This window comes from Acinonyx jubatus, chromosome D2 (genome assembly GCF_027475565.1).
Source record: "Acinonyx jubatus isolate Ajub_Pintada_27869175 chromosome D2, VMU_Ajub_asm_v1.0, whole genome shotgun sequence".
NCBI classification, from domain to species: Eukaryota; Metazoa; Chordata; class Mammalia; order Carnivora; family Felidae; genus Acinonyx; species Acinonyx jubatus.
Window position 1 is genome coordinate 69555198 of NC_069393.1, and position 23623 is coordinate 69578820.

Consider the following 23623-nt stretch of genomic DNA (forward strand, 5'->3'; position numbering starts at 1 on the left):
GATGGCGGTGCTGGCCGGGAGCATCAACGAGGCCAGCACACGTTTCTCCTACGGTGACCGCAGCACCTGGCTGGGCGCACAGCAGCGGGAAGTGCCACGGCTGCCTGAGTCACTGGTCGCACCCACGAGGTGGCCCCGGACCCCTGGCTGCCTTTTCCCTTGCTATCCACGGACTCTGCGGGGGTGGAGGGGGGACCCAGGCCACCAGAGAGGGAATCAGGGCGTCCTGAGCCTGCGACAGAGGCCACGCTCCCGGCCCAGCCACAGGCACTGAGGACCACAGGCAGACATCCCGCCTCTGTCTCAGCCATCGGCAAGCCTGCGGGACTTGCCACAGCTGTTGGGACGAGTGCGGCCTGACTAGTTTCTCCCAACAACCTGGTCCCAGACCCTGCGTCTGGGCCCACCGCCGTGTTTGCAAGGCACAGATTTCCAGAACAAGGCAGCACCACCCAGTACTTGCCTGTGAGGCTCTGACTGCTGACAGCCTCTCCCACCCGGTGCTGGGCCACAAACTACTGCCCCAAGAATGGCAGACCCCAAGGCCCTGGCCAGAGTCGGGTGCTGAATTCCGGAGAGGAAAGTTCCAGCGCCAAGCAGCCACCTCCCCTCCCCCCTCCCGGCGAGCAGTGCCTGGAGCACCCCAGAAAACCACCGCATCTCCCACTGGTTAGACTGGCGGCAGCCGGTCAGGAACAGAGGCCCCCCTTCTCCCGAGCACTGTGGTGGAAAGTGAGGAGAGCCCGCAGCTGGAAGGACCAGAGACTACAGCCTCACTCTGCTGGAAAGACGAGCTTAAGTCAGGCGGGCCTGCAGAGTGGCCTGGAAACCAAGAACCCGCATTCAGGTCTTGGCCCCGCTACCTCCCAGAGGTGGGCCCTTGCCCGATTACTTTAACTGAGCCTCTATTTCTTCATAGGAAAACAGTGACAAAAAATATGCATCTGTAGATGGATGGCGGGGAGGCCCCAGTTTGTGTCCATCAGGGTGCCAACGGCCCAGGTGTGGCAGTCACCCGCTTCACAGCATAGTGGGAACAGCAGGGACTCAGGCTCAGGCCATCAAGTCTCACTCAGCCTGAGATGAAGAGTCCCCACCAGTTGGTGACGGGGGGGCGGGGGCAGGGGGGGTGCTTCACGTACAGGGAGACTGACCCAGGTATTCCGGACATCCGCAGGAAGGCACAAATGGAGAGGGCCAGGCTGGGGTCCGGACGCCCTTAGCGGTGACCTGGGCCCACAGATCTGTCCCTGGATAGCACTCTGGGAGCTCAGTGACCATGGGAGTCACACAGCTTCCTGCTGGCACTGAACCCAGGACCCCACTGTCCCCCAAACCCTTCCCACTTCTTGACCCCAGGACCCTGCTACGCATAGAAATCCTTCCCATTTCTCACCTCACACCTCTCTAGAAAGCCTCCCTGACCAGGCCCTAGACAGGGAAGAACTTGGGTTCAAATTCTGGCTCCACCACTTCTGTGTGTGGGACGTTCAGACGCTATTAACCTGCAAATTCTTGGTTTCCTCACCCGTAAGATATGAACACCGCTACTTACCTCCCTGAACACCAACGCAGTGTGCCACGCATAGCCTTAACCCATCAAATAAGACAATCTCAGGAGACAGAGATTCACATTCTTTTAAACACCGGGAAACAGAGGGCCAGAGACCTTAAACAACTTGCTCAAGACCAAAGAGCCAGTACCTGGTACAGCTGGGATCTGAACCCAGGTCTGTAGGATTCCATGATTCATTCCACTCATTCACGTGGCCTACTGTGTGCATATGCCGGGCAGGAAGCAATAAATGTCCCTGTCCTACGAAGCTTACGTCTGGTCGGGGAGGCAAATAGTACAAAGATCACTTCAGTGGTGGCAAGGGCCACGGAGGGGTAATTGGCCCTGGGGTAGACGGTGACTGGGGTGGGGACAGAGTTGGGGTGCCTCATGCAGCAGGTCGGAGCAAGTCTGTCTGTGAATGTCTGGGAGATGAGAAGGCAGCCACTGGACAGCCAGGATCCAGACAGTACAAAGTCCCTGAGGCAGCACTGAGCCTGTGGTATAATCCAACGGCAGCAAGGGACGCCAGTGAACAGCAGGTGCGACGGGGCTGGAGATGCATCTGGGCCAGGCTGTGTAGACCGTGTAGGCCGTGGGGCCGGGCTAAGGAACACGGATGTTTTTTGCCTAAGCTCAATGAAAGCGTTTGGCCGGTCTGAGGCAGGAAGTGCAAGGCGATATGATTTACATTTCCAAAAGTTCGCTGTGGCCTGAGCCGGTGACCACAGCTCTACAGGGCCCCACTCACATGGTGCTGGGCAGAGCCCGGAGGAGCCTCAAACACTTGGTGGCATCCAATAAAGGCAACCCCCTGCATCTCCCCCTCCCTTTACCCTTAGCGTCCTGAGTACCGTGGCCCTGGGCAAATGATGCCACCCGCAGGCAGGCGTGCTTTTGTTCTGTCTCTCTCTCCCAGTGCCTCGCCCCATGTCCTGCACACAGTAGGCGCTCAGAAAACACCAGACGTTTGGTGAACTGACCCCTGTGAGAGCAACTGGAAGTTCATGGGGCCCCGGTCAGGAAATCAGGGGTGTTGGACAAACACTTACGATCTTGGGTGGCGGGAGGTCTGGAAGGCTCTTCTGAGGGGCCAGGGAGTGCTGGCCAGGCTCCCCGTTGGGCAGTGGGTTCTGCTCCTCAGGTGCTGTGGGCGGCAAGCAGGGGGAGGCTTCAGTGAGGGGTGCCCAGTGTCACAGCAGGTGCGTTATCCGGGAATGTCTGGTCACATGTGCCATGAGATCTATTTGAGCAGGTGCTAATTACCCACGAGGAGGTCCCAGCAGCCAATGTTGTTGTTTTCCTTCAAGAATAGGGTGCAGTGGTGTCCCAGCCATGGGCAGATTCCTCCGAAGGAACTGGTTTGGGGCTTCTGGAAGCCTCCACACCCTCTCTACTACCTGCCCTGTGCCAAAAATGGCCTAGCCACAGAGATTTAGCGAGTCGAGAAGCTGCCCTGTGGTCATTATACGGAGCAGCTCTCAGCACCAACCCTGTGATTATGGCTCTTTCCACCCCAGTTTCCCCAGAAGGCAAATGACCCTGGGCACTGTGGCAGCCTGCGTGTGGATAATTTCTGCTGAGCCCCAGGCTCGGCGGTGAAAACATGAGGCGGAAAAGCCACAGTGGAGAACTTGGCCACCAACTGTGTGTGCTTTTAAGGATAAGGATCCAAAGGCCCTTCTGAGCCTGGCCATTTCAGCCAGGGGCCCAGCCAAGTCCAGGACAGGCAGATCTGACCTCGGGGCTTTGGTGGCTGGCACCTTGAAGCCAAATCTTTAACCGGACTGAATGCTTTGGACACTGCGTCCGACCTCTTGCTAAGCCTCTGCATTTCAGTCACAGGCTTGGGAGTGGGGGATGGGGCTTTTAATCTCCTCTCCTCTGCAACGAGGCAGCTCTACAAACCTCTGGACCTCCCTAGGGTCCTACCAGACCCACTCCTCAAGGTTTTCAGAGCAAAGGAGAGAGCAGAAGAGTAAGCTACCATGGAAGACCTACTATGGCCTTCCAACATAAGATACAAAGTTCTGCCAAGAGAGCACCTTTGAGCAAAAACTTTTGAACATTAAGGCAGCTGCAGACATCAGCATTTCCATCCTCTACCATCCCCCCCCCCCCCCCCCCGCCATCAAGTCCAGACTGCGGGGCACCTGGGTGGTTGAGTCGGTTAAGCGACCAACTCTTGGTTTCGGCTCAAGTCATGATCTCACGACTCATGAGTTCGAGCCCCGCATCGGGCTCCATGCTGACGGCGCCTGCCTGGGATTCTCTGTCTCCCTCTCTCTCTGCCCCTCCCCCCACTCACTCTCTCTGTCTCTCTCAAAAAGGAATAAACAAACATTAAAACCCATCCGGACGTCTATCAAAGATATAAAGCTGGGGTGTGGAATCAGCACCAAGGCTGCTTTCCTAGAGCATCGGACTGTGACTTCCTGTTTCTTGGGATGCTGTTGGGGAAAAGCTGAGAGACTTCAGGGGCCAGATTCCTTGTCCACGAATGGGACATGGGACCTTTAAGATTCAAGGAGGTGGCCTGATGAAGTATCCCAAAATACCATCAACCCAAAATACCATCAACTAAAATGTGAGTGCCAGAAATAACTCCACTGGGCTGTCTGGTGCTGGCTGGGAGGAAGGAGGGGTGGGACGGGACCACAGCTTGTGCGCCCCCCTCCCGGAAGCTGGCCGCACCACCAGTGGGCTTAGCCTGTACCTTTGTCTTGGGACTCCGCATTCTGTGGCCTGTTGACGGTCACTTTGTTCATATAAATGTACTCCTCATCGGAACCTGCAGCAGGAGAGTAGAAGACAAAGGTTTCATGTGATTCCACGATGGGAAATGGCTTCTGGAGAGAAAGAGCGTCCCCCGAGAGACACTGTCATTAGCCTGGGTTCCAGGAAAAGCATACAACATTCCGAGTTGATTGAAAGAGTCCATTATAGAGTTGACAGGTTTCCAAAAACAGAAAGGCCAAGTTGCTGACTGTTAGGTTTTCAGCCTGGGGTGGGGTGGTGGGGGTGGTGGAGGGAAAAGATGGGTCCAGAAAGATAGCTTCAGGAATAAAAGTCTGAAGTGCAAAGGTACCCGCACCTCAAAGATCTGCCCCGTATTTCACCAAGCAGATTTCTCTGGGTTTCCTAGCATTTCATTTAAACTAAAAAAAGGTTTCGGGGCGCCTGGGTGGCGCAGTCGGTTGAGCGTCCGACTTCAGCCAGGTCACGATCTCGCGGTCCGTGAGTTCGAGCCCCGCGTCAGGCTCTGGGCTGATGGCTCGGAGGCTGGAGCCTGTTTCCGATTCTGTGTCTCCCTCTCTCTCTGCCCCTCCCCCGTTCATGCTCTGTCTCTCTCTGTCCCAAAAAATAAATAAAAAACGTTGAAAAAAAATTTTTTTTAAAAATAAACTAAAAAATGTTTCATATCCATCATTCTCACTCTAGTCTGGGTAACTCGTATGGGCTCATCAGAGTGATGTCTTTGTAAGACAGGGCACATTGAGGATCTGAACATTTAGCTCGCAGGCCTCTAGGTGGGGTGCCAATGTGGGGCCCTGAGACCCCCAAATCGCGAGCTCTGGGTTTGGAGGGGTGGGTGTGCTGGGAATTGAAAGTGGAGCCCCGCCAGGCACCTGCTCTACCCTGTAGATTGTACCCTGCAGCAGCTCGGCCCTTCCCTCTTTTAAAATCACTTCTGTGTAGGCGACCTTCCCAGTGCCTGTCTGGACAGAGAAATGTCAGTCTCCTGACACCTGCTTAGTTTCTTGTGCCCCGAAGACCCTTTCTTCAGAAGACTGCACAGGAAGCTCATTCTAGTGCTTCTCCTCTTAGAATTCCACCTGCGTTTCCCTTTTGCCCCTTAATTTGCATTTCCTAGAAACCCGTGGCTCCGGTAGTTGGAGACGGCGTTACCCAGCCAAGGGACCCAATTCAAACCCCTGGCAAAGGAGGCAGTTCAGTGTCAGATCCGCCCAGCCTCCAGCCAAGAGGCCTGTGAAAACCCAGAGGAACGTGGGGAGGATACAGCCAGCGGGGTCTTTTGCCATCAGCCTGCCGGGTCGCCATCCTGGTGCCCCGCCCTGCCAGGACCCGTCAGCAACATCACCCCCCACCGCGGCAGGTTATGGGAGGGCACTATGAGATCTAAAAGTAGTCAGCCACAACCAGTATACTTCCACTGACTGCGACCCAGAGGGGCCGGGTCAGGACCTTTTCCAGAGAAAAGCACCCAAGAAGAGTGTTCTGCAGGGGCAGGCGGCAAAGCTCTGCCGTGAATGGTGTCATTCTGAGCAACGCAGCTAACGCGTGTGCCTTGGTTTTCTTGTCTGCTTGGGATACTATGGAAAACGACTGTGATAAATATCACTTGTTTTTACCTAACTCTGAACACTTCCAAGAGTACAAAACTCTAATGTTAGGGAACTTGAAAAAGTGAGCCCTATAACTAACAAAGATTACACATGACAAGCCTGGGGGCACCCGGGTGGCTTGGTTGGTTAAGAATCCGACTCCGGCTCAGGTCATGATCTCGCAGTTCGTGGGTTCGAGCCCCGTGTCGGGCTCTGTGCTGACAGCATAGAGCCTGCTTGGAATTCTCTCTCTGCCCCTCTCCCACTCACATGGATTTGTCCACTCTCTCTCTCTCAAAATGGATCAATAAACTTAAAAAAAAAAATCAAAATAAATGAATTACTAGAGAGTGTGTAAATTGGCACAGCCGTTTTGGAAGCGATTTTAGAGGATAATTTAAAGTGTTCATATTCTTGGGGCACCTGGGTGGCTCTGTCGGTTAAGCATCCAACTCTTGGTTTCAGCTCAGGTCGTGATCTCACAGTTCATAAGTTTGAGCCCTGAGTTGGGCTCTGTACTGAACAGTGCAGAGCCTGCTTGAGATTCTCTCTTTCCCTCCTCTCTCTCTCTCTCTCAAAATAAATAAACTTAAAAAAAATAGTGTTCACTGCAATATTGTAGAAGTTTTTGTTTTTTTTTTTTAAATTACGAAACTTAAATGTCACTAATGGGAGGCTGGTTGAACATCACTGTTCATCTATCAGTGGACACCTACCCAACTGTGAAAAATGACAAAGCAGCTCTATGTCTGCTGTTTACAAAGATATCCAAGACTCACAGTTAAAGGATCATGTTTCAGAATAGCAAAAAGAGAAAAAGTATGTGAACTGTCAGCACATGGAAATGTGCACAGGCAACGATTCTAAGTATAAAAATAACGTAAAGCAGAATACAGAGGCAAACCACAACTACATAAAAATATTCAGATGACACTGATAACGATCAAAATAGGAATCGAAAGAATGTAAATAGCCTAATGTTCATTTTATGTTCATTCCTATTTTCTTACTGTTGACTAAGCCCACGCTCCTGTTAAAAAAAAAAAAAAAAAAGGCAAGATATTGCTGTCATTGTTTTAACTGTTAGATTCTGGGCAGGTGCTTTCTCCACAAGATCGTGACTTGTGCACTGCAGAGAAAACTCGCACTGGCCTCTTCCTGAGGCCACGTCTCCTCCCCTGGGCACTCTGCTGCGAGCCATGGTTGGCTATGGTTTGATGTTCCAGGGTTGCCAATCCAGGACCATCCAGGTAGGTAAGTAAGAGGCTCCCAGGACTGTCTGCAATCCTAGGAAATGCCGAGTGAACTTGGCCCTGGAACGGGAGACTGCTGAGCTGTCCCATGTCTGGAAGGCAGTAGCCTTGGGTTGGAGAATTTCCTATCATTCCCTCATTCATTTGCAGAAGTGCGCTGAGCACCCGCACCGTGCTAAGTGCTGGGGACACAGCACAGAATGAAATAGAAGACACTGTCTCTCTCTTTATGAGCCCAACAATGGAGAAGGGAATAGATCCAAATGGGATAGTCAACACAAGCATGTGGGAAATGACATCAGCATAGGTAGGGCTGGAAAGGACAGCTGACCATGCTCGGAGGAAGTGTGTAACTTGTGGGAAATGACCCCTGTGGCAGGGGGTAGTCTCTCCCAGAGAACTGGGTGGGGGTAGAGGGGAGGCACACGGACCCTCTTTGCTACTGTTGGACAGACAGAACATTGGCAGCTCTTCCTATCAGAGGAGCAGCCCCCGAACTCTCCCAGAGTCTCCGAGGAGGGCACTGAGGGACCCATGACACTCTCAGGTGAAGGCAGGAATGAACAGCAGGCTCCTGATAAACAAACTTCATTCCCTGCCGTGACCTCACCATCCAGATAAAAGGCAAAGAGAGTAGAAAATTCTTGTTACAGTCATACAGTAAAAGATCAGAAAACCCAAATAGACAACTTGAAAAGTGTAAACACTCTCTCTCTCTCTCTCTCACTCCGTCCAAAATGTGTGGGAGTAAACAACAGCTCAGCCAGTGTAGACCACAGACTATCTCAAAATGATCAGCCTGCCTCCACCTACAAGTCTCATCAAGCTGAGCTCGTTTTCTGGAACATACACAGCAAGACATGCCCGGGAGGCTGAGAAGGGAGACAAATGCTTTGATTTCAGGGGGGGCTTTGGATTCTGTCCTGCGTAGCACAATTACTGTGGTGCAGATGAATCTGGAACGTGGGACAAGGAGGGGAGTAGAGCGGTTTGGTCCCTCTGCCCGGTCCCAAGCCCTGGCTCGGCCACTCACAGCCATGTGCCTTGAAGAAGTGACTCTCCGAGCCTCGGTTCCCTTGTTGAGAAGATGAGGACAACAACTCTCTCCCTGACCCGGGATGGGGACTGGGTGGCACAACCCATGTCATTTCATACATTAAGCACCGTGGTGGGGCAGAGTACGTGCACGGCAGACGTCAGCGGCTGTTATAATCACTCTGCTAGCCGAGAGAGCGCACAGACGACCAGAATGGATCTCAGCCTCGAGAGCAGGAGTGGGGAGTGGCGGCCACAGGTCCCGGTAAGGCCGTGCGCACGCTTCCGGTGGTCTGAGCAGTGCTCTGTGGGCAATTCACACTGGGCGCCTCCTGACCGGTCTCAGCAGCCCCGGCGGCCCTGCGAGCTGCAGAGACCAAGGGTAGGGGGAAGGTCTGACTCTATCAGAGCAGAGCACACAAACACCTGGGGTGAAACAAAGGTCAACCTAGAGGAAGCTACACAGCACATTAAGCCACAAAGGGACCCCACCCAGGGGGCCCTGATAGAGCGATGAGAACCAAGAACCACTTGGTTCTTGGGACCAAGAAGAGGACCGGGATGATGGTGAGAGCCCGTCACAGAGGCGTCTTCCCATTCCCAACGGAGGTATCGTCTATCATTAGACACGCTCAGGTCAGAGCACATCTCGACAGTCTGGGCAGTGTGCTTCTTCAAGGTTTGCATCGACGGCTCCTGCCGTGGGGTGACTCATCTCTAACTCGCCGGCTTTGTAATGTGGATTTCCCACCTACCACCTTTGATGTGCCGCTCGCCAGCACTCACGCAGGCCAGCCGACACTAGCCACGGAGCCAGGAGGAGCCTGGGGACCAAGGGTGGCCTGGAGAGTGGCAAAGGCCACACATGGGGCTCCGGGAAAACACCTCTCCTGGAAGGCTAAGAGAGCTGGGGCATGCCGGCAAAAGAGAAGGCTGCCGGGCCTACGGCCACATGCCTCAGTTTTATGACGTCTCTCCCATTCAGAGCATAAAAGCCGGTTTCCACAGGGAACAAAGAAAAGGAAAAGCGACCCTGACACGTAACCTGGCGGATCCAGGTTGGACACATGGGAGAACTTCCTGACGGTGATGGCTGTAGAGGGTGCACTTCCCTTCTCGGGGGGGTGGGGTGTGGATCTGGGCTGCTTCCTGCCCCGAGGCAGATGGTCCCTTACTGTCCCAAAATATCACTCCCAATTCTCAAGCATCCGATATAGAAATAGACTCAACTAAGCTATTAGGACTTCACAAGAAGGCGTTTCCTGTTAAAAAAGAAAATCTGAATGTACTAGAAATGAAACCACCATGACCATTCTTGTGCAAGAATGTTAGAGCAGCCTTACTATTTGCAATAGCCCAGGACCAACAACACAAAAGTCCAGCAACAAGTGAATGGACAAGAAGATCGTGGTACATTCACAGACTGGAGCACTACTGAGTAATGGAAGCAACAAACTATGGACGCAGCTCATAGCACGGACGAATCCCCTGAGCGCAAGAGGCCAAACATAGAGTACACACCCTACGATTCCATTTATATGAAGCTCTAGGATGGGCAATGCTAATCTGTGGTGGGAGAAATGAGAACAATGGTTGCCTTGGGGTGGGGGTTCAGGAATTCACCGAAAGGGGGCAAGAAAGAACTTTCTGGAAGGATAGAAATGTCCGATGCCTTACTGTGGGCGGCAGGTACACAGGTGTATACGATTGCCAAAATTCACTGAATTGAAGGCTTAACTGAGATCTATGTATTTGATTATGTATAAAATGTACCTCAGTAAAAAAGAAAAAAAAACAACTATGTACTCAAGGTCAAGGTTCTGTGATCTATAGCCTTAAAACTATGTTTTCCTCTGGGCCATATGATGCAGGGAAGGGATTTAACCTCTCTAAGCCTCAGTTTCCTCACCTGTAATAACAGCACCCACCTCAGAGGAGTGTCTTAAAGATGAAACAAGTTGATGTGTGTGCAGGTGGGTAATGTTCAACGAAGCGTTGGCTATTATTATCACAGTTTATTATCCCTTCTCTACTTTGAATGAGTAAAGAAAAGTGCTTTGAAAACACTTTGTTTAAAACCTCACGCAGGGCCGCTGTGCTGGGTGTCCGGAGATTTCTGGGCTCTCGTTCACATCACATCACTCGTATGCTATTGCTAATGGGCTGAATTATGCACCCCCCCCCCTTCATATATTAAGTCCTAGCCCCCAATACCTCAGAATGTAGGAGGAGAAAGTGTCGTCAAAGAGGTAACTAACATTAGGGGTGCCCGGATGGCTCAGTAGGTTAAGTGTCTGACTTCAGCTCGGGTCATGATCTCGCAGCTTGTGAGTTCGGGCCCCGCGTCAGGCTCTCTGCTGTCAGCTCGGAGCCCGCTTCAGATCCTCTGTCTCCCTCTCTCTCTCCCCCTCCCACCCCCTCTCTCAAAAATAAATAAACATAAAAAAAAAAAAAGAAGTAATTAACATTAAATGAGGTCACTAGGACGGGCCCGAAACCAATATAACTGGTATTCTTTCTTGTATGAAGAAATTTGGACACGGCCATGCACACAGAGGGAAGATGGTGTGATGGCCCAGAGAGAAGACGGCCGTCTGCAAGGAAGAGAGGGAGGCCTCGGAAGGAACCAACCCTTCCCGACACCTTGAGCTCAGATTCCTGGCCTCCCGATCTCTGAGAAAACATTTCTGTTGCTTGAGCCACGCACTTGGTGGCTTAGGCCCAACTCCAAGGCCCCCGGGCCACACTTACTGCTGCTTTTGGTATAAAGCCGGAGGAGCTCAGCCAGGCCACTCTTCTTGACCACAGCGGTGCTGCTCAGGTTCTCTTGGTCAAGAATCTTGAGGAAGTCATCCAGCTCTGTCAACAGCTGCTCCAGGGCTAGAGACAGGAAAGAGAAGAATCCGTTACAGCAGTTGCCTTCTCTCCAAAGGCCCAGCTCAGAGGGGCACCTCCTGATCCTGCATCACCTCGACATGCGCCCTGTGGTCCTGAGGGGGAGAGGCTTGGGGTAAGGCCTGGAAGCACCTGGCGTGGGGGGGTGCGGGGGGTGGCAGCCAAAAGGTGGTCCTGGGGAGAGGAAAACAGGCCCTTGGCTTTGAGATGGATAACCTTGGCTGAAGCTGCAGGTCTACCGTTTGCTGGATTGACAGCGGCCAAGACGGCCCAGACAAGCCCATCGGGCCATGTGAGTCTGGAAACAGGATTTGCTTCCTTGAGAAAAGTTCAATCAGGACGGTTCAGGGCCTGGGGAACTTGAATGCAGGACAAAGCCATAACCATCAAAAGAAATGCTGTGGTTGGCCCAGCTGTTGATCCCTTCCCCAAGGACAGGGAAGCAGAGTCACTCCGAGGAGACGAAACCGTGAGTACGCTGTCCCCACAGAATTATGGATGATCCCTCAAAAGCCACGGTTATTGGGCAAACAGAAAAACAAAACCTTCCTGAGTTTCTTCAGTAACTAAGCCACCTCAGCCTGAAATGGAGTCCAGCATCACTCCGAAGCTGGCTGTGGGCTCTGGTCCCACAGATCAAGGTATCAAATAGGCTCCCACAAGGAGCACCAGGGTAGAGACACTTGTCATTTCTAGCTGGAACCACCTTGCAGAGATGACAGTGCAGAGGACAACAGTGTAGGAACAGGGCATTCACCATTGTTGCTATTATTACTATTTGTGATCTAATTTCTATTAAGAATAGGATGCTGCATTTGCTGACGGGGTCGTCACCTTGGCTCTCCTGCCCGGCTGGCTCTCCAGAACATGCTCAGGAATGACAGCCAGTTCCTTTTTTTTTTTTTTTTCTTTTAATCTTTATTTATTTTTGAGAGAGAGACAGCATGTGAGCAGGGGAAGAGCAGAGAGAGAGGGAGACACAGAATCCGAAGCAGGCTCCAGGCTCCGAGCTGTCAGCACAGAGCCCGACGTGGGGCTCGAACTCACGAACTGTGAGATCATGACCTGAGCCGAAGTCGGACGCTCAACCGACTGAGCCGCCCAGGCGCCCTGACAGCCAGCTCCTTAAGGCTCTACTCTCTGCTTTCCAAACCTGGCTGCACTGGGTCCCCTGGAGGGCTGAAACCTGGGGTAGCTGGGTGGCTCAGTCGGTTGAGTGTCTGACTCTTGATTTTGGCCCAGGTCATGGATCTCACAGTTCGTGAGTTCAAGACCCAAGTTGGGCTCTGTGCGGACAGCGTGGAGCCTGCTTGGGATTCACCCCTCCCCTGCTTTCTCTTTCTCTCTCTCCAAAATAAATAAACATTTTTAAAAAGTTTTAAAAAATCCTGATACTTAAGGCACACCTCAGATTGATGATATCAGAATCTCTGCGAGTAGCACCCAGGGGTCAGCAGTTCTAAAACCTGCTAAGGTGATCCCAATGTGCAGCCGACGTGGAGAACCATGGGTGTACTGGCAGTGACAGGGGCTCCACCTGAGGGCCCTGCTCCCAAACACAGAAGCCAAGAAGCCCGACTTGTCTTTTGTCACCTGCTGTGGGAACTCCGAGCAGTCACGCAATCTCTCCCAGCTCCTGTCCTCATCTGGAAAGTGGAGAAGACCACACAGGCCCTACCCATTTCACAGAGTTGTTGGAAGTGACAAAACCTGTGAGCTCAATGAGGGGACTACATCTGTCTTACGTCTTTGGCACCTAGCACTGTTGTAACTGTTGAATGAATGTTTATGGAAGGAATGAATGAATGAATGAATGAATGAATGAATGAATGAATGAGTTCACTAGGCACCTACTAGTTCACAACAAGTTGAAGAGGTAAGCATCATTATGCCCATGTTGTACAGGTGGGCCCGAGGGCCCAGAGAAGGCCCGTAAGGTCCCACGTGGCCCACGGCAGAGAGCTCGTTTGCTGTCTGACTCTTAAGACTGAGCTATTGGGGGGCGCCTGGGTGGCGCAGTCGGTTAAGCGTCCGACTTCAGCCAGGTCACGATCTCGCGGTCCGTGAGTTTGAGCCCCGCGTTGGGCTCTGGGCTGATGGCTCAGAGCCTGGAGCCTGTTTCCGATTCTGTGTCTCCCTCTCTCTCTGCCCCTCCCCCGTTCATGCTCTGTCTCTCTCTGTCCCAAAAATAAATAAATGTTGAAAAAAAAAAAAAAAGACTGAGCTATTGGCAACGCTCGACTGGATGTTTCTATCCATGTAGTGCGTTCTTCCAGCATCCCCCCAAGGCCTAGCTCCCCAGAACTGAACAAGAGCCAAAGATTATCCCCTCACCCCTTTCATTAGAAAAAGAAGCCGTCGTGCTCTCCCGGTTCTAAGGGAGAGACACGCAGTCTCTTTCTGGTCCGACACCCCCACGGATCTCAGTGGGGTAGTAGCCTCTGAAACCCATCCCTGCAAAACCAAATTCCCTGGAATGAACGTTGCTATTGCTCGTGGGAGAGCCGGAGGAAGGGAAGGGGGGTGAGGATTTGCTTGTTTCAGGGAAGGGCAGTGACAGCAGTGCCGGCGTGTGTGACTGTCACATCAAACACGGGGGTCAGCCAGCTCGCCCACACGGGTGTGCACTGCCTGGCAAAATCAGAGCCCTCTCTTCCTGGCAGAGGTACTCACAAAGGAAACTCCACTTTGCCAAAGCCGGAGAAGAAGAAGCAGAGAAACCTTCACTCTCCCTCTCAGGGTCCTGGTAAAGGATGAAGAACCAAGCAAGCGCCACAGAGGTCCCTGTGTCCACTCCCCTCTGGCTTGTCAAGAGCCGAGTGAAGGTAAAACACAGCCAGCAGCCCCGATGCCGCATGTGGTCAATGATGGCTCAGCTCATACGCTTAGAGGCGAGCTGGAAGGTGGCCCTCATCTCTGCCGGTGGCGACGTGGGTACCTGGTGAGCGCCAAGATGAGGCAAGAGGGAAGCCATGTTTGGGTGGTCCTGTCTGGGAAAGAGCCCTCGGCCAACAGCAGAATCTCTTGCCCCATTCCTGGGTATTGGGAAGACCACCACAGCGGGTCTCCAAGAGGCCAGTGGCTTTTGCCCGGGTCACTTAAAACCGATTAGACTCTCAGCGGAGCAGAATTCGAAAGGGCAGTAGCAAGAGCCCCCAGAGTCCACCAATCAGTAAGGATCAGGTGAGACCCCAGGGTGAGCCCAGCACTGAGCTGGGCCCTTGGCCTAAACTACCCAGGAAATTAAGATGGAGGCCAGGACAGTGTGGTTCTTGCCTTCTGCAAGCTCACAGGCAGAACAAGGCCAGCCCCAAGATTTCCAGACCAAGGGACACCACCAAAACTCCTCGCCAAAAAGTGCGAGAGCAGGTCAGACAAGAGTCCTAGGCCTGGAAGGCTTCTGGGAAGACGTACAGTAGGGTAAGGCCTTAGGTTATTTTTTGTTTGGTTTTGAGTGTTTTCTGAACAGCTATTCATGACTTTCCTGTTGGCTGCAGGAACTCAACAGGCCAAAAAGCAGTGGATTTGAAGAAGTCCAGACCGAGAGAACAAAGGGCAAATCTGAGGAAATGACACCGAGCCTTGAACTCAGCTCCAGTGGCTGTGGAAAAGCCAAGGGGCCATGCAAGGCAGTCAGCATCTCGAGTTGTGCTTTTCCTGACCTTCTGAACCCTTCCAGGCTGTGCCTGCTGCTGCTTCCGCTACAGAAGAGAAAAAGGCACTAAAACTCAAGCATGTCTTTGGTTTCACATCCTCAGCTATTCCCCAAAGCTGCCCGATTCCTGGAAAACAGCTTTCGTTTGTTTCCAAGCAAGCAAACATGTACGGGGCCAAAGGGTAAGAAGGTCGTGCCTGCTTCTGAGGAGACAGAGTTGACTTGACAGGGGTCCCCAGCCTTTCCAGGAGCTCCATGTCTGGAGAGGGGGTGCCCAGGGGGTATACCGGGGGAGAAGAGAAGAGACTCGGGAGAGTCCCCGAGGATCAAGACACAGACTCTAGGGTTATCTGCAGGAAGAATATAGAAGCGGGTCACTGAGGATGCAGAGGAGTTCACGGGGAAGAGGCAGAGGCATTTTAGGAAAAGGGAAAGAGGTGCTCAGCAGACCCAAGTGCTGCGGGCGCCTGGGTGGCTCAGTTGTTTAAGCGTCTGACTTCAGCTCAGGTCATGATCTCGCAGTTCGTGAGGTCAAGCCCCGGGACGGGCTCTGTGCTGCTGACATCTCAGAGCCTGGAGCCTGCTTTGGAGTCTGTGTCTCCCTCTCTCTCTGTCCCTCCCTCACTCATGCTCTTTCTCTCTCTCTCTCTCTCTCTCTCTCAAAAATAAAGATTAAAAAAGAAGAAGACCCAAGCGCTGAAAGCACATGGAGTAGTCGAGAAAGCACAAGTCTGTCTGTACACCAGGGCACACGGAGCACGGGAGCAGGGGGCGATGGCGGGCTCCGAGGCCAGAACTGCCGAGTTCGATGACGCATACACACCATACAGGCTTGATCTGCTTCCCTAAGGAGTCAGTGCCTTACCCCGCAGGGCCGCTGGAAAATGCAGCGGGAAGGCCATGCACATTGTTCTTCCAACAGGCCAGAGACAGAATAACCCCGCAGACAGCGGGGAGGACAGGGGGACCGCGGGGGGGAGGCACCGTGGGCAGCACATTAGCACAGATGAGAACGACAAGGGTGTGATGACCTAATCACAACATCCAGGGGCCATGCAGGACGCCGCACCCCGCCACCTCCAATTCTCCCAGCTACCCCACGAGTGCACAGCATGGGCTCCTGCGGCCCGTATCTATAGTTAGAGGTGGCACGGGGGCTCAAATTCAAGTACGTCTTAAGCCCAAAGCGCATGCTGTCTGTCGTCCCTTGGCTGTAGCCATTCCTAAGTCAGGGAGGTTTATGTAGGTCATGACCTCTGCATCCTGTTCCATCGTACTGGGCAAAGGGGACGGCGGGGGGGGGGGGGGGCAGGGGACTCTAGATAGTAGGTGGAGGCAATGGGACTTGGTGATAATTCCATTGGATGAGGGACTTAAGAGGCCCTGAGTGACTGAGAGTCAGACACACAGAATGCCATCAGACACACAGACTTGAGGACACTGTAGTGAGACACGCCGTGTGGTCTCTGCCACAGGAGAACACACAGGCACGGCTGGTCGGTGGTGGGGCACCAAGAAAGCATTCTCCTCGAAAATGGCTATGCTAGGTGAAGGGCAAGCACCAGGGTTGAAGAAACGCAGGACCAGTAACCCGAGACACAAAGCCCGGAATGTCATTTCTGTCTCTCTCTCTCTGCATCAGCCTTCAAGGCCCATCCAGGTCCCTTCTCTACACAGCAGCCCGTGACCAAGAGCAATCAGCTTCTGCCTCCTTGGACTCCTCACCATCAAAGCCAGTTGTTCACGGTCGTCTCCTTGTATGCCCAGTCGGTATCCCAGGCGACGCACGAGCTCTTCCTGGTTGAGGGTCAGCCTTTGCAGGTTCAGGGCTCTGAAGAGGTGCTAAGCACAGCAGAGGCCAGGGATTCTCCTGTGATCATACCCTTTCAGACCCAGCTCCTGGCTCTTAGAAATAACAATCAACAAAAGCAGGGCCCTAATTTGTGCCAACCCTGCTGACATTTTTCAGCCCTCAGAGCTGGGAGGAATGTGGCCATTTCATTGAGGCTCTGGAAGGCACCCATCCCATTTCCCTCCCCATCCCCCCCACCCCCCCCCACCCCCCCCCCCAACTCCTCAACACTTCTCACTTTGGTCTCTCTCATCCTCCAGCAGAGGGAGGGGAAAAAATAAGTGTGTTGTTCATTCTGGAAACTGTAGGCCCTTGTGCAGGCTTTCCATCCTGGCTCTGTTAAAGTTCAGAGTTGTCTGCTCAGGGTCTGACAAATCATCAATAAGATTCTTGTTCAGGGCTTCGAAGGCCCACGCAGAGCTGGGAGGTTCAACTGCTCGATTCATTGTCCTCGGCCATGGCCAAGCTCTGCCTCCAGATGACCTCCTCCCCCGGTTTTTCTCATCTTGAGGCAGTCTTGCCTTTTGGTCACTAGGTTCCCAACCATAAATATCTTCCCAACATGCCGAAAGAGCTGTTCCTCATGGTTCCCCTGCTGTTTCATGCACACATTTTTATTTATTCAGCTGCATTTGCTGAAGACCCATGATTGAGCACGATTTCCTTCCAAACATGAAACGAAACAAACCTATTCTTTAAGTAAAAAGACATGCATCCCACTCTCTACCCCGAACAGTTCCCGAGATGAAGCCACTGGGCATATTATCTGCATGAACCCAACCGCTAAGAACGTGGAAGACATTTCTGTGATGAGAGAGAACACCATGTCATTGCAGCAGAGGGCAGACAATGGCAGGTCGATTCCTCCTGATCACAGAGAATCCTCAAGTTCTCAAGAAGGAGGTTTTGGAAAATGTTCCCTTTCGTCCCCCCTAAGAAGGGACACATCAGGCCAACGTCTCCTGTCTTCAGAAGAGCCAAATGCCAAGCCAGCCTTTGCCAAGTACCTGCTGTGCTTTTCTTTTTTATGGTGGCAAGAGACCCATGACATAAAATTGACCATTTTAATCACCCTGAAGTGTACAAATTAGTGGCATTAGGTACAATGACAACGCTATCCCTTTGGATTTGCCAATTCTAGGCATTTCAAATATACACGGAGTCAAGGAACATGTGGCCTTTTGTTGAATGGCTTCTTTCACTGTGCACGAACAATTTCAAGGTTCATCCGTGTTATAGCCTCTGTCAGTATTTCATTCCTTCTTGTCCCCGGAAACCTGCGTAGCCTTTGAGGTCTGAGTCCTTTTCCTTAACGGAAGGCATTTGAGATTTGTCTATGTTGTTGCATGTATGAGAAGCTTGCCCCTTTTGATTGCCGTGTGATATTCCACTTTATAGATGCCGGAAGCCCGAATATCTCCCTCCATGTGTCCATAGGTCTCCTCTGCTGCGTGCTTCTGCACAGACACGGCAAGTTCCTGTCTCCTGACACCAATGTGCGCTCTTGAAAGCACCTTCCTGCTGACTTGAAAGGGTACGCCTGCTTTCGGTACACTTCACGGACGACCACTCAGGGGCTCAGATAACAAAAGGAAAAGCGGTGATTGTCAGCAATAGCGGGACAATGGAATCACCTGGGGAGTTAAAAAAAAATTCCTGATGCCTGCATCTACCTCCAGAGATCCTGCTGGAATTGCTCTGAGTGTAGTCTGGGCCCCAGGAGTTTTTAAAGCTTCCCAGGAGATTCTAATGTGCAGCTAAGGTGATAAATCACTGAGATGAAAAAAAAAATGTGATTAATGCTTCATAAAAAGTCTTTTTACTTTATATGTTTGGATAAAAACACACTTCAATAGTGTTTCTATAGGACTCGATTCTGATTTTACTTGTAGAACTTTGCAGAACTTTCTAGGTTGATTCCTGGTATATAGTCAGAGATGTTTGAAAATACCTTCCTCCCCCCGCCCCCCCCAAAGTCTTTTCCCTCCTGGACAGTAAGGATGTGGAAGGCAAGGACCACCATGTCTATGTGTTTACCCATTGGTGAACTCAGTTGTTCATCACTGAGGACCAGCACCCAAAAGATTCACAGGCCACCCCTGTCATGGACCAGCGTCATGGACCACAGTTTCTCCAGTGTAAGAAATACTCCAGGAGTTCTTATCTCCATCTTTAAGAAACGGTGGGGAGCGGCAGGCACCTGGGTGACTCAGTCAGGTAAGCACCAACTCCGGCTTGGGTCACGATCTTGCAGTTCATGGGTTTGGGCCCCATGTCGGGCTCTGTGCTGACGGCTCGGAGCCTGGAGCCTGCTTCGGATTCTGTGTCTCCTCCCTCTCTGCCCCTCCCCTACTCACACTCTGTCTCTCTCTCTCTCTCTCTCTCTCTCAAAAATAAACATTAAAACATTTTTTTTTTTAGAGAAACGGCAAGGAGGAGAGAATTTTGCTTCGTTTACTAGCATTGTGCAAGAGCTGCCCCTTGCTGGGCCTGATGTTCCAGGTCAGCTTGTCACCATTTTTGTACGATCTGCTTTTTCTCGCCTATCTTGGAGTCTCATCACTTAGAACACTTTCCCCGAGAAGAGGCCGCCCTCTGCGTTCCCGGGTTAGTTGGGCGGGCTGGAGACACGGGACACATGGTCTGCTGCAGCTTGCGTTACTGGAAAAACAACGCGAGTTGCTTGCTCACCAGTGACCTCTCAAATGGAACGAGCCTCCCCAAGAGCAGAATTCCAGCCCCAGCCATGGAGCCAGCCGGAACCGGAGCTGCTTAGTTAGGGCCCTTCAGAAATTCACACGGTAACAGCCGGAGACATCAAACAGGCCAGAGCGAAGCAGAGAGGCCTGGGGCCTGCTGAGGGCCACTCCCGCCCCCGCTCTGCCTCAGCCTACCCGAAGCACCACCTGTCCCGTGAGCCCGGCAGCACATGGCCGGTTGGCCATTGTCCTTTCTTATTTTTCTATTTGTCCCATGGAGGCAAGTCCTCTGTCTCCAGTGAAAATGAAAACCCTCTGTAGTAGCAGCTACCTGGCTTGGTAATGCTTTACTCAAAGTCAGCGCTTGGAAAACATCAGCTGAGCACAAGGAAAGGCAGACACAGACAGACGTGCACACGCGTGCACACGCAAGCTAAGGAAAACTCCTAAGTTGCCTCCTGCAAAAGGGTCTGGGCTGGTCTGTCCAGGAGGCCAGGGCAGAGGGCTCTCCGATCCCTGGCCGTAATTGCAGTCCCTGCCCCGGGTCACATAACATCTCTGGAATGACCACCCAGAGGCGGCCCCTGGCAGGTGATGGGCTGGGGAGCATATAAGGTGTCTCAGTCCCAGATGGCGCCGTGGTGGGAACACTTCCTCAAGGGTGCGGGTAGGAAGGACATGGAGGCATCCGGGCCCCCCCGGGGACCAGGAACCCGGAGCCCGAGCTGGGTCCCCGGGGCACTGCAGCAGCTCAAGGGGCACACGAGGGCAGGGGAGAGACTCGCCAGGTTCTAGCAGCCACCAGGGTCCGGGCCAGACAAAGAGGCTTTGGGGCCTGGGGAGGCCTTTGTTCCCCAACCCAGTCAGGACATTCCTTAAATGCAATCTGCCAGAAGAGTGCTTCATTCAGACTTGGCGGAGGCCCGTTGTGTGGGTGGGGCGCAAAGGTTCAGGGGGGGTGGCTCTCTGCGTGGCAGGTCCCACAGCTGGTACAAACCACTCCAGTCTCTGAACAAGAGGCTGTCAGGGGTCACCCAAGGTCACACTGGAAGTTTGGGAAGTACTGTCTGACAGAAAAAGAAGAAGGCTGGAAAGGAACAGTGGTTATCTGTCAGTGGAGGGGTTATGGGAAGGTTCGCGTTCTTCCTTTCCATCCCCCTGTTCGGCAAAGCCGAAGAGGGAGTTGTCGCCCGGAGAGAAGCCACGGCTACGGCAGCTGCCGTGCTTTTGGTTCACTTGCTATTTGTATTAGAGAAAAAGGACACAAACTAAACATGTAGAGAGAGAAAAAAAAGATTATCCTCCATCCCGATTTCCTGTTTCTTTCCAGCATTTGGCAGAAGCAATCCAACACCATTGGACTGATGTGTTGAGAAGAAGCTGTATCCTGTTCAGGCCTCTGCCTCCAAGGAGGTCAAAATCAGCCCCAGCAACCCACAACCACCACCATCCAGGCCTTGGACTTGGCAGGAGGCTGCTCGCCCCCGCCCCCCCCCCCCCACCCCACCCCCCGAGCCGATTCAGGCCCATTGGCCCACACAGACAAGAGCCCTGCCTCGAGCTCCAGGCAGCTGGGCTGGGGAACAAAGGCCTCCCAGCCCCTCAACCTCTTGGTCTGGTGGCTCCCAGAATCTGGAGTGTCTCACCCCTGCCCTCATGCTCCTGTGGGTTCTCTGGGCTCCTTCCTGGTCCAGAGGCAAGCAAGTCCTTCCGGTCCCTCCCACCCAAACCATGTTCCAGATTCAAACTGCCCAAGTCTTAGCTCCAAATCTGGGTTCATTCCTGGCTTCACTATACACTGGCTATGTGGCCTTGGGGGGCTTAATGAACTTCTTTGGGCCTCAGTTTCCTCATTTATAAAGTGGGGTTAATAATAGTACCTGCTTTAACAGGATTTGTGTAAAGATCACAAGTAATCCCATCAAGTGTGTATACTAAGTTCAACGTCGGCTGCTAAATAAAATCTAAATTCCGCCAATAAGATGGATACAGAAAGCCTCCATAAACATATCCCCCCAACCCCCCCGCACGGACATACACACATATGTTATAATTTTAGTAGGGTGGCTTCAAAAAGGTGATTGGAAATGTCCCTGATTTTGCAGGACTACTAAGCCATGTCCTCACGGAAGGTCAGCAGGGGCTTCTGGAAGGTGGAATCTGGGTTAAGCCCCTCTGGAGAATGACCTCCCTCAAAACACACACTGCTGAAAATAAACAAGTACATGTTTTCAAAGCTCCTACGGCTGCCCAGCCCAGGTCTCAACAAGTTCAAATTGATCCCAGGAGCATACAGGGAGGAGAGTCAGTGCCAGGCTGTGATTTGAGAGGTAGCTGTCAGGTCCTTCCTTCCACTCTCAGTCTGTTTTCTAACCCCTCCCCCACCCCCCCCCAACGGGCTGCCATCTGCCTGCCTGGACAGCCAACCCAGTTTCCTTTGGGCAAAGGAAAACAAAAACACTGCCTGGGGAGGGATAAACCATGAGCCTGTGAGGTGCGTATCTATTGCATTCCCCCCTTCCCTAGCATCCACCTGCCCTTCTTATTTGTACCCAGTTCTCCTTTGGGAAACCCCTCACCCAACTGTATTTGTGGCTTGGGTAAGACCAGAACCCCCACCTCTATTCCATGGGTAGCCATCTGACCCTGGACCCAGCCAATCAAAGCACTTCCTGCCCCCAGCCAGTGACTGACTTCAGGATAGCCTCATGACCAGAGACAAGCCAATGGGCATCAGCCTTGGGACTCTCCCTAGGCAGTGCCCATCTCCCTCCTCAGGCTCCCTGATCTGCTAGAATGTCAACCCCAGGCTGCAGTGGCCACCTCTGGGAACAAGCTACCTGAGAAGGAAAACAGGGACTGGAGATTCTGAAGAGAACCTTTCAGCCCAGACTCAAACTAACCTTCCCCTTGTAACACTCGGTTATGTGTGGCAAGGACATCCCATTTTTTCATTAAGCCAGATCAAGCGGGGGTGAGGGGGGGTGGTGGGGTGGTCTCCTTTGCTGGCAAATGGAGAGTGGACTACCGCAGCACATGTCTGGATGCTGGAACCTGGGCCAGGCAGGGGAGATCTCAGGCCAAAGCAGGGTCACACAGTAAATATCAGAGCTCAGAATCAACAGGTCCTTCTGGCCCCAAGCCTGGAGTTTATCCGGAATCTGAATCTACTTCGCATTGGTAAAGATTTGCTTATTAAAGCAGACTGTCCAGAAAGTGAAATTCAAAAACATTCTAATGAAAGCAAAGCATGGAGAAAGACCCAGGAAAAACAAAAAAAAACAAACACCTGGAGAAACCTGAGATAAAGTGTCACCAAGGCCTAGGGGGAGGGCAGAGGGCAGTGAACACAGCTTCTGATGGCCTTAGGAACAAGCTGGAATGGAAACCTCCACGCCTCACTCCCCAGTGCCAGGGGCCAGACCCAGAGGATCAAACAGCTGATGAAATGGGTGTGGTGCGATTAAGTTATGAGAGAGCCAGGAAAAAAGAGTCTGCCTAAAATGGTCCTTAATATTAGGAAAATGGAAAAGCAAAAGTTCCACACAAAGGAGCAACTTTAACAAAGCCAGCAGATCTGAATGGCTGTCTAGCTAGGCTAACATCTCCAATGGACAAGAACTGATAATCACACAGAGAGCTGTATGTAATACGTGAACCCCGTCGACTCAGAATCAGTCCCTTGCAGGGGTTAGGAATCAATAAGGAAGGAAAATGAATTCTTTTGGCCCACTTAATATTCTTCCTCCCTTCTTTTGGTAATGGGAGGACCTATTCCATACGGTTCGGATTTGGCTGACCCCACATGGGGTAGGCATGTGCCTGAGGACTGGCCATCCTTCGGGCCACTGTGATGGATTCAAGCAAGGCCAGAATTTTCCTCAGGATTTGCTCTACGGGCTTTGAGAGCAGGAGGCCCTTCTTTTCTTTGGATTACAAGCCATGAGGATATATACTGGGAGCTGTAGGAGACCACTCCCCTTTCCAGTCTGAGGATAAAGCCAGTGTCCAGAAGGGAACAAAGCTGACCACCGGAGAAAGATACAGGGCCCTACCCACTTTGCTAGAGTCCCTAGGTCCAGCCGTGCCCGAAGCTAACTTTGCACCTGCCGACTACAACTACATGAACCAATAAATTCCCTTTTCCACCTAGGCTGGTGTTTAGTCATTGCTGACCAAAAGGTCCTCATTAATATGGAAGTGAAGTTTGAACAAATGGTGGCTCCATGTAAACCACCCCTTTTATAAGGCACACCTCAATTCCCCAAAGCCGTAATTGTATGGCTCCCTTTGAAAGATCCAAGCACAAAGCCTACTGGGCCAGGTAATTTTC

At 52.3% G+C, this 23623-nt stretch overlaps 1 protein-coding gene across 13 annotated transcripts in view; it reads right to left on the reverse strand.

The window, feature by feature from the left end:
* The window catches only part of AFAP1L2 (actin filament associated protein 1 like 2), a 97633-nt gene that overhangs the window by 27740 nt on the left and 46270 nt on the right, over nucleotides 1-23623 (reverse strand). For all 13 annotated transcript variants that reach the window (XM_027063147.2, XM_027063145.2, XM_027063151.2 and 10 more), the window contains 3 exons: nucleotides 10941-11069; nucleotides 4272-4346; nucleotides 2608-2702 (listed from right to left, as the gene is read on the reverse strand). In XM_027063147.2, coding sequence (XP_026918948.1) covers nucleotides 2608-2702; nucleotides 4272-4346; nucleotides 10941-11069 — 299 coding nt within the window. The remainder of the gene's footprint in view (nucleotides 1-2607; nucleotides 2703-4271; nucleotides 4347-10940; nucleotides 11070-23623) is intronic.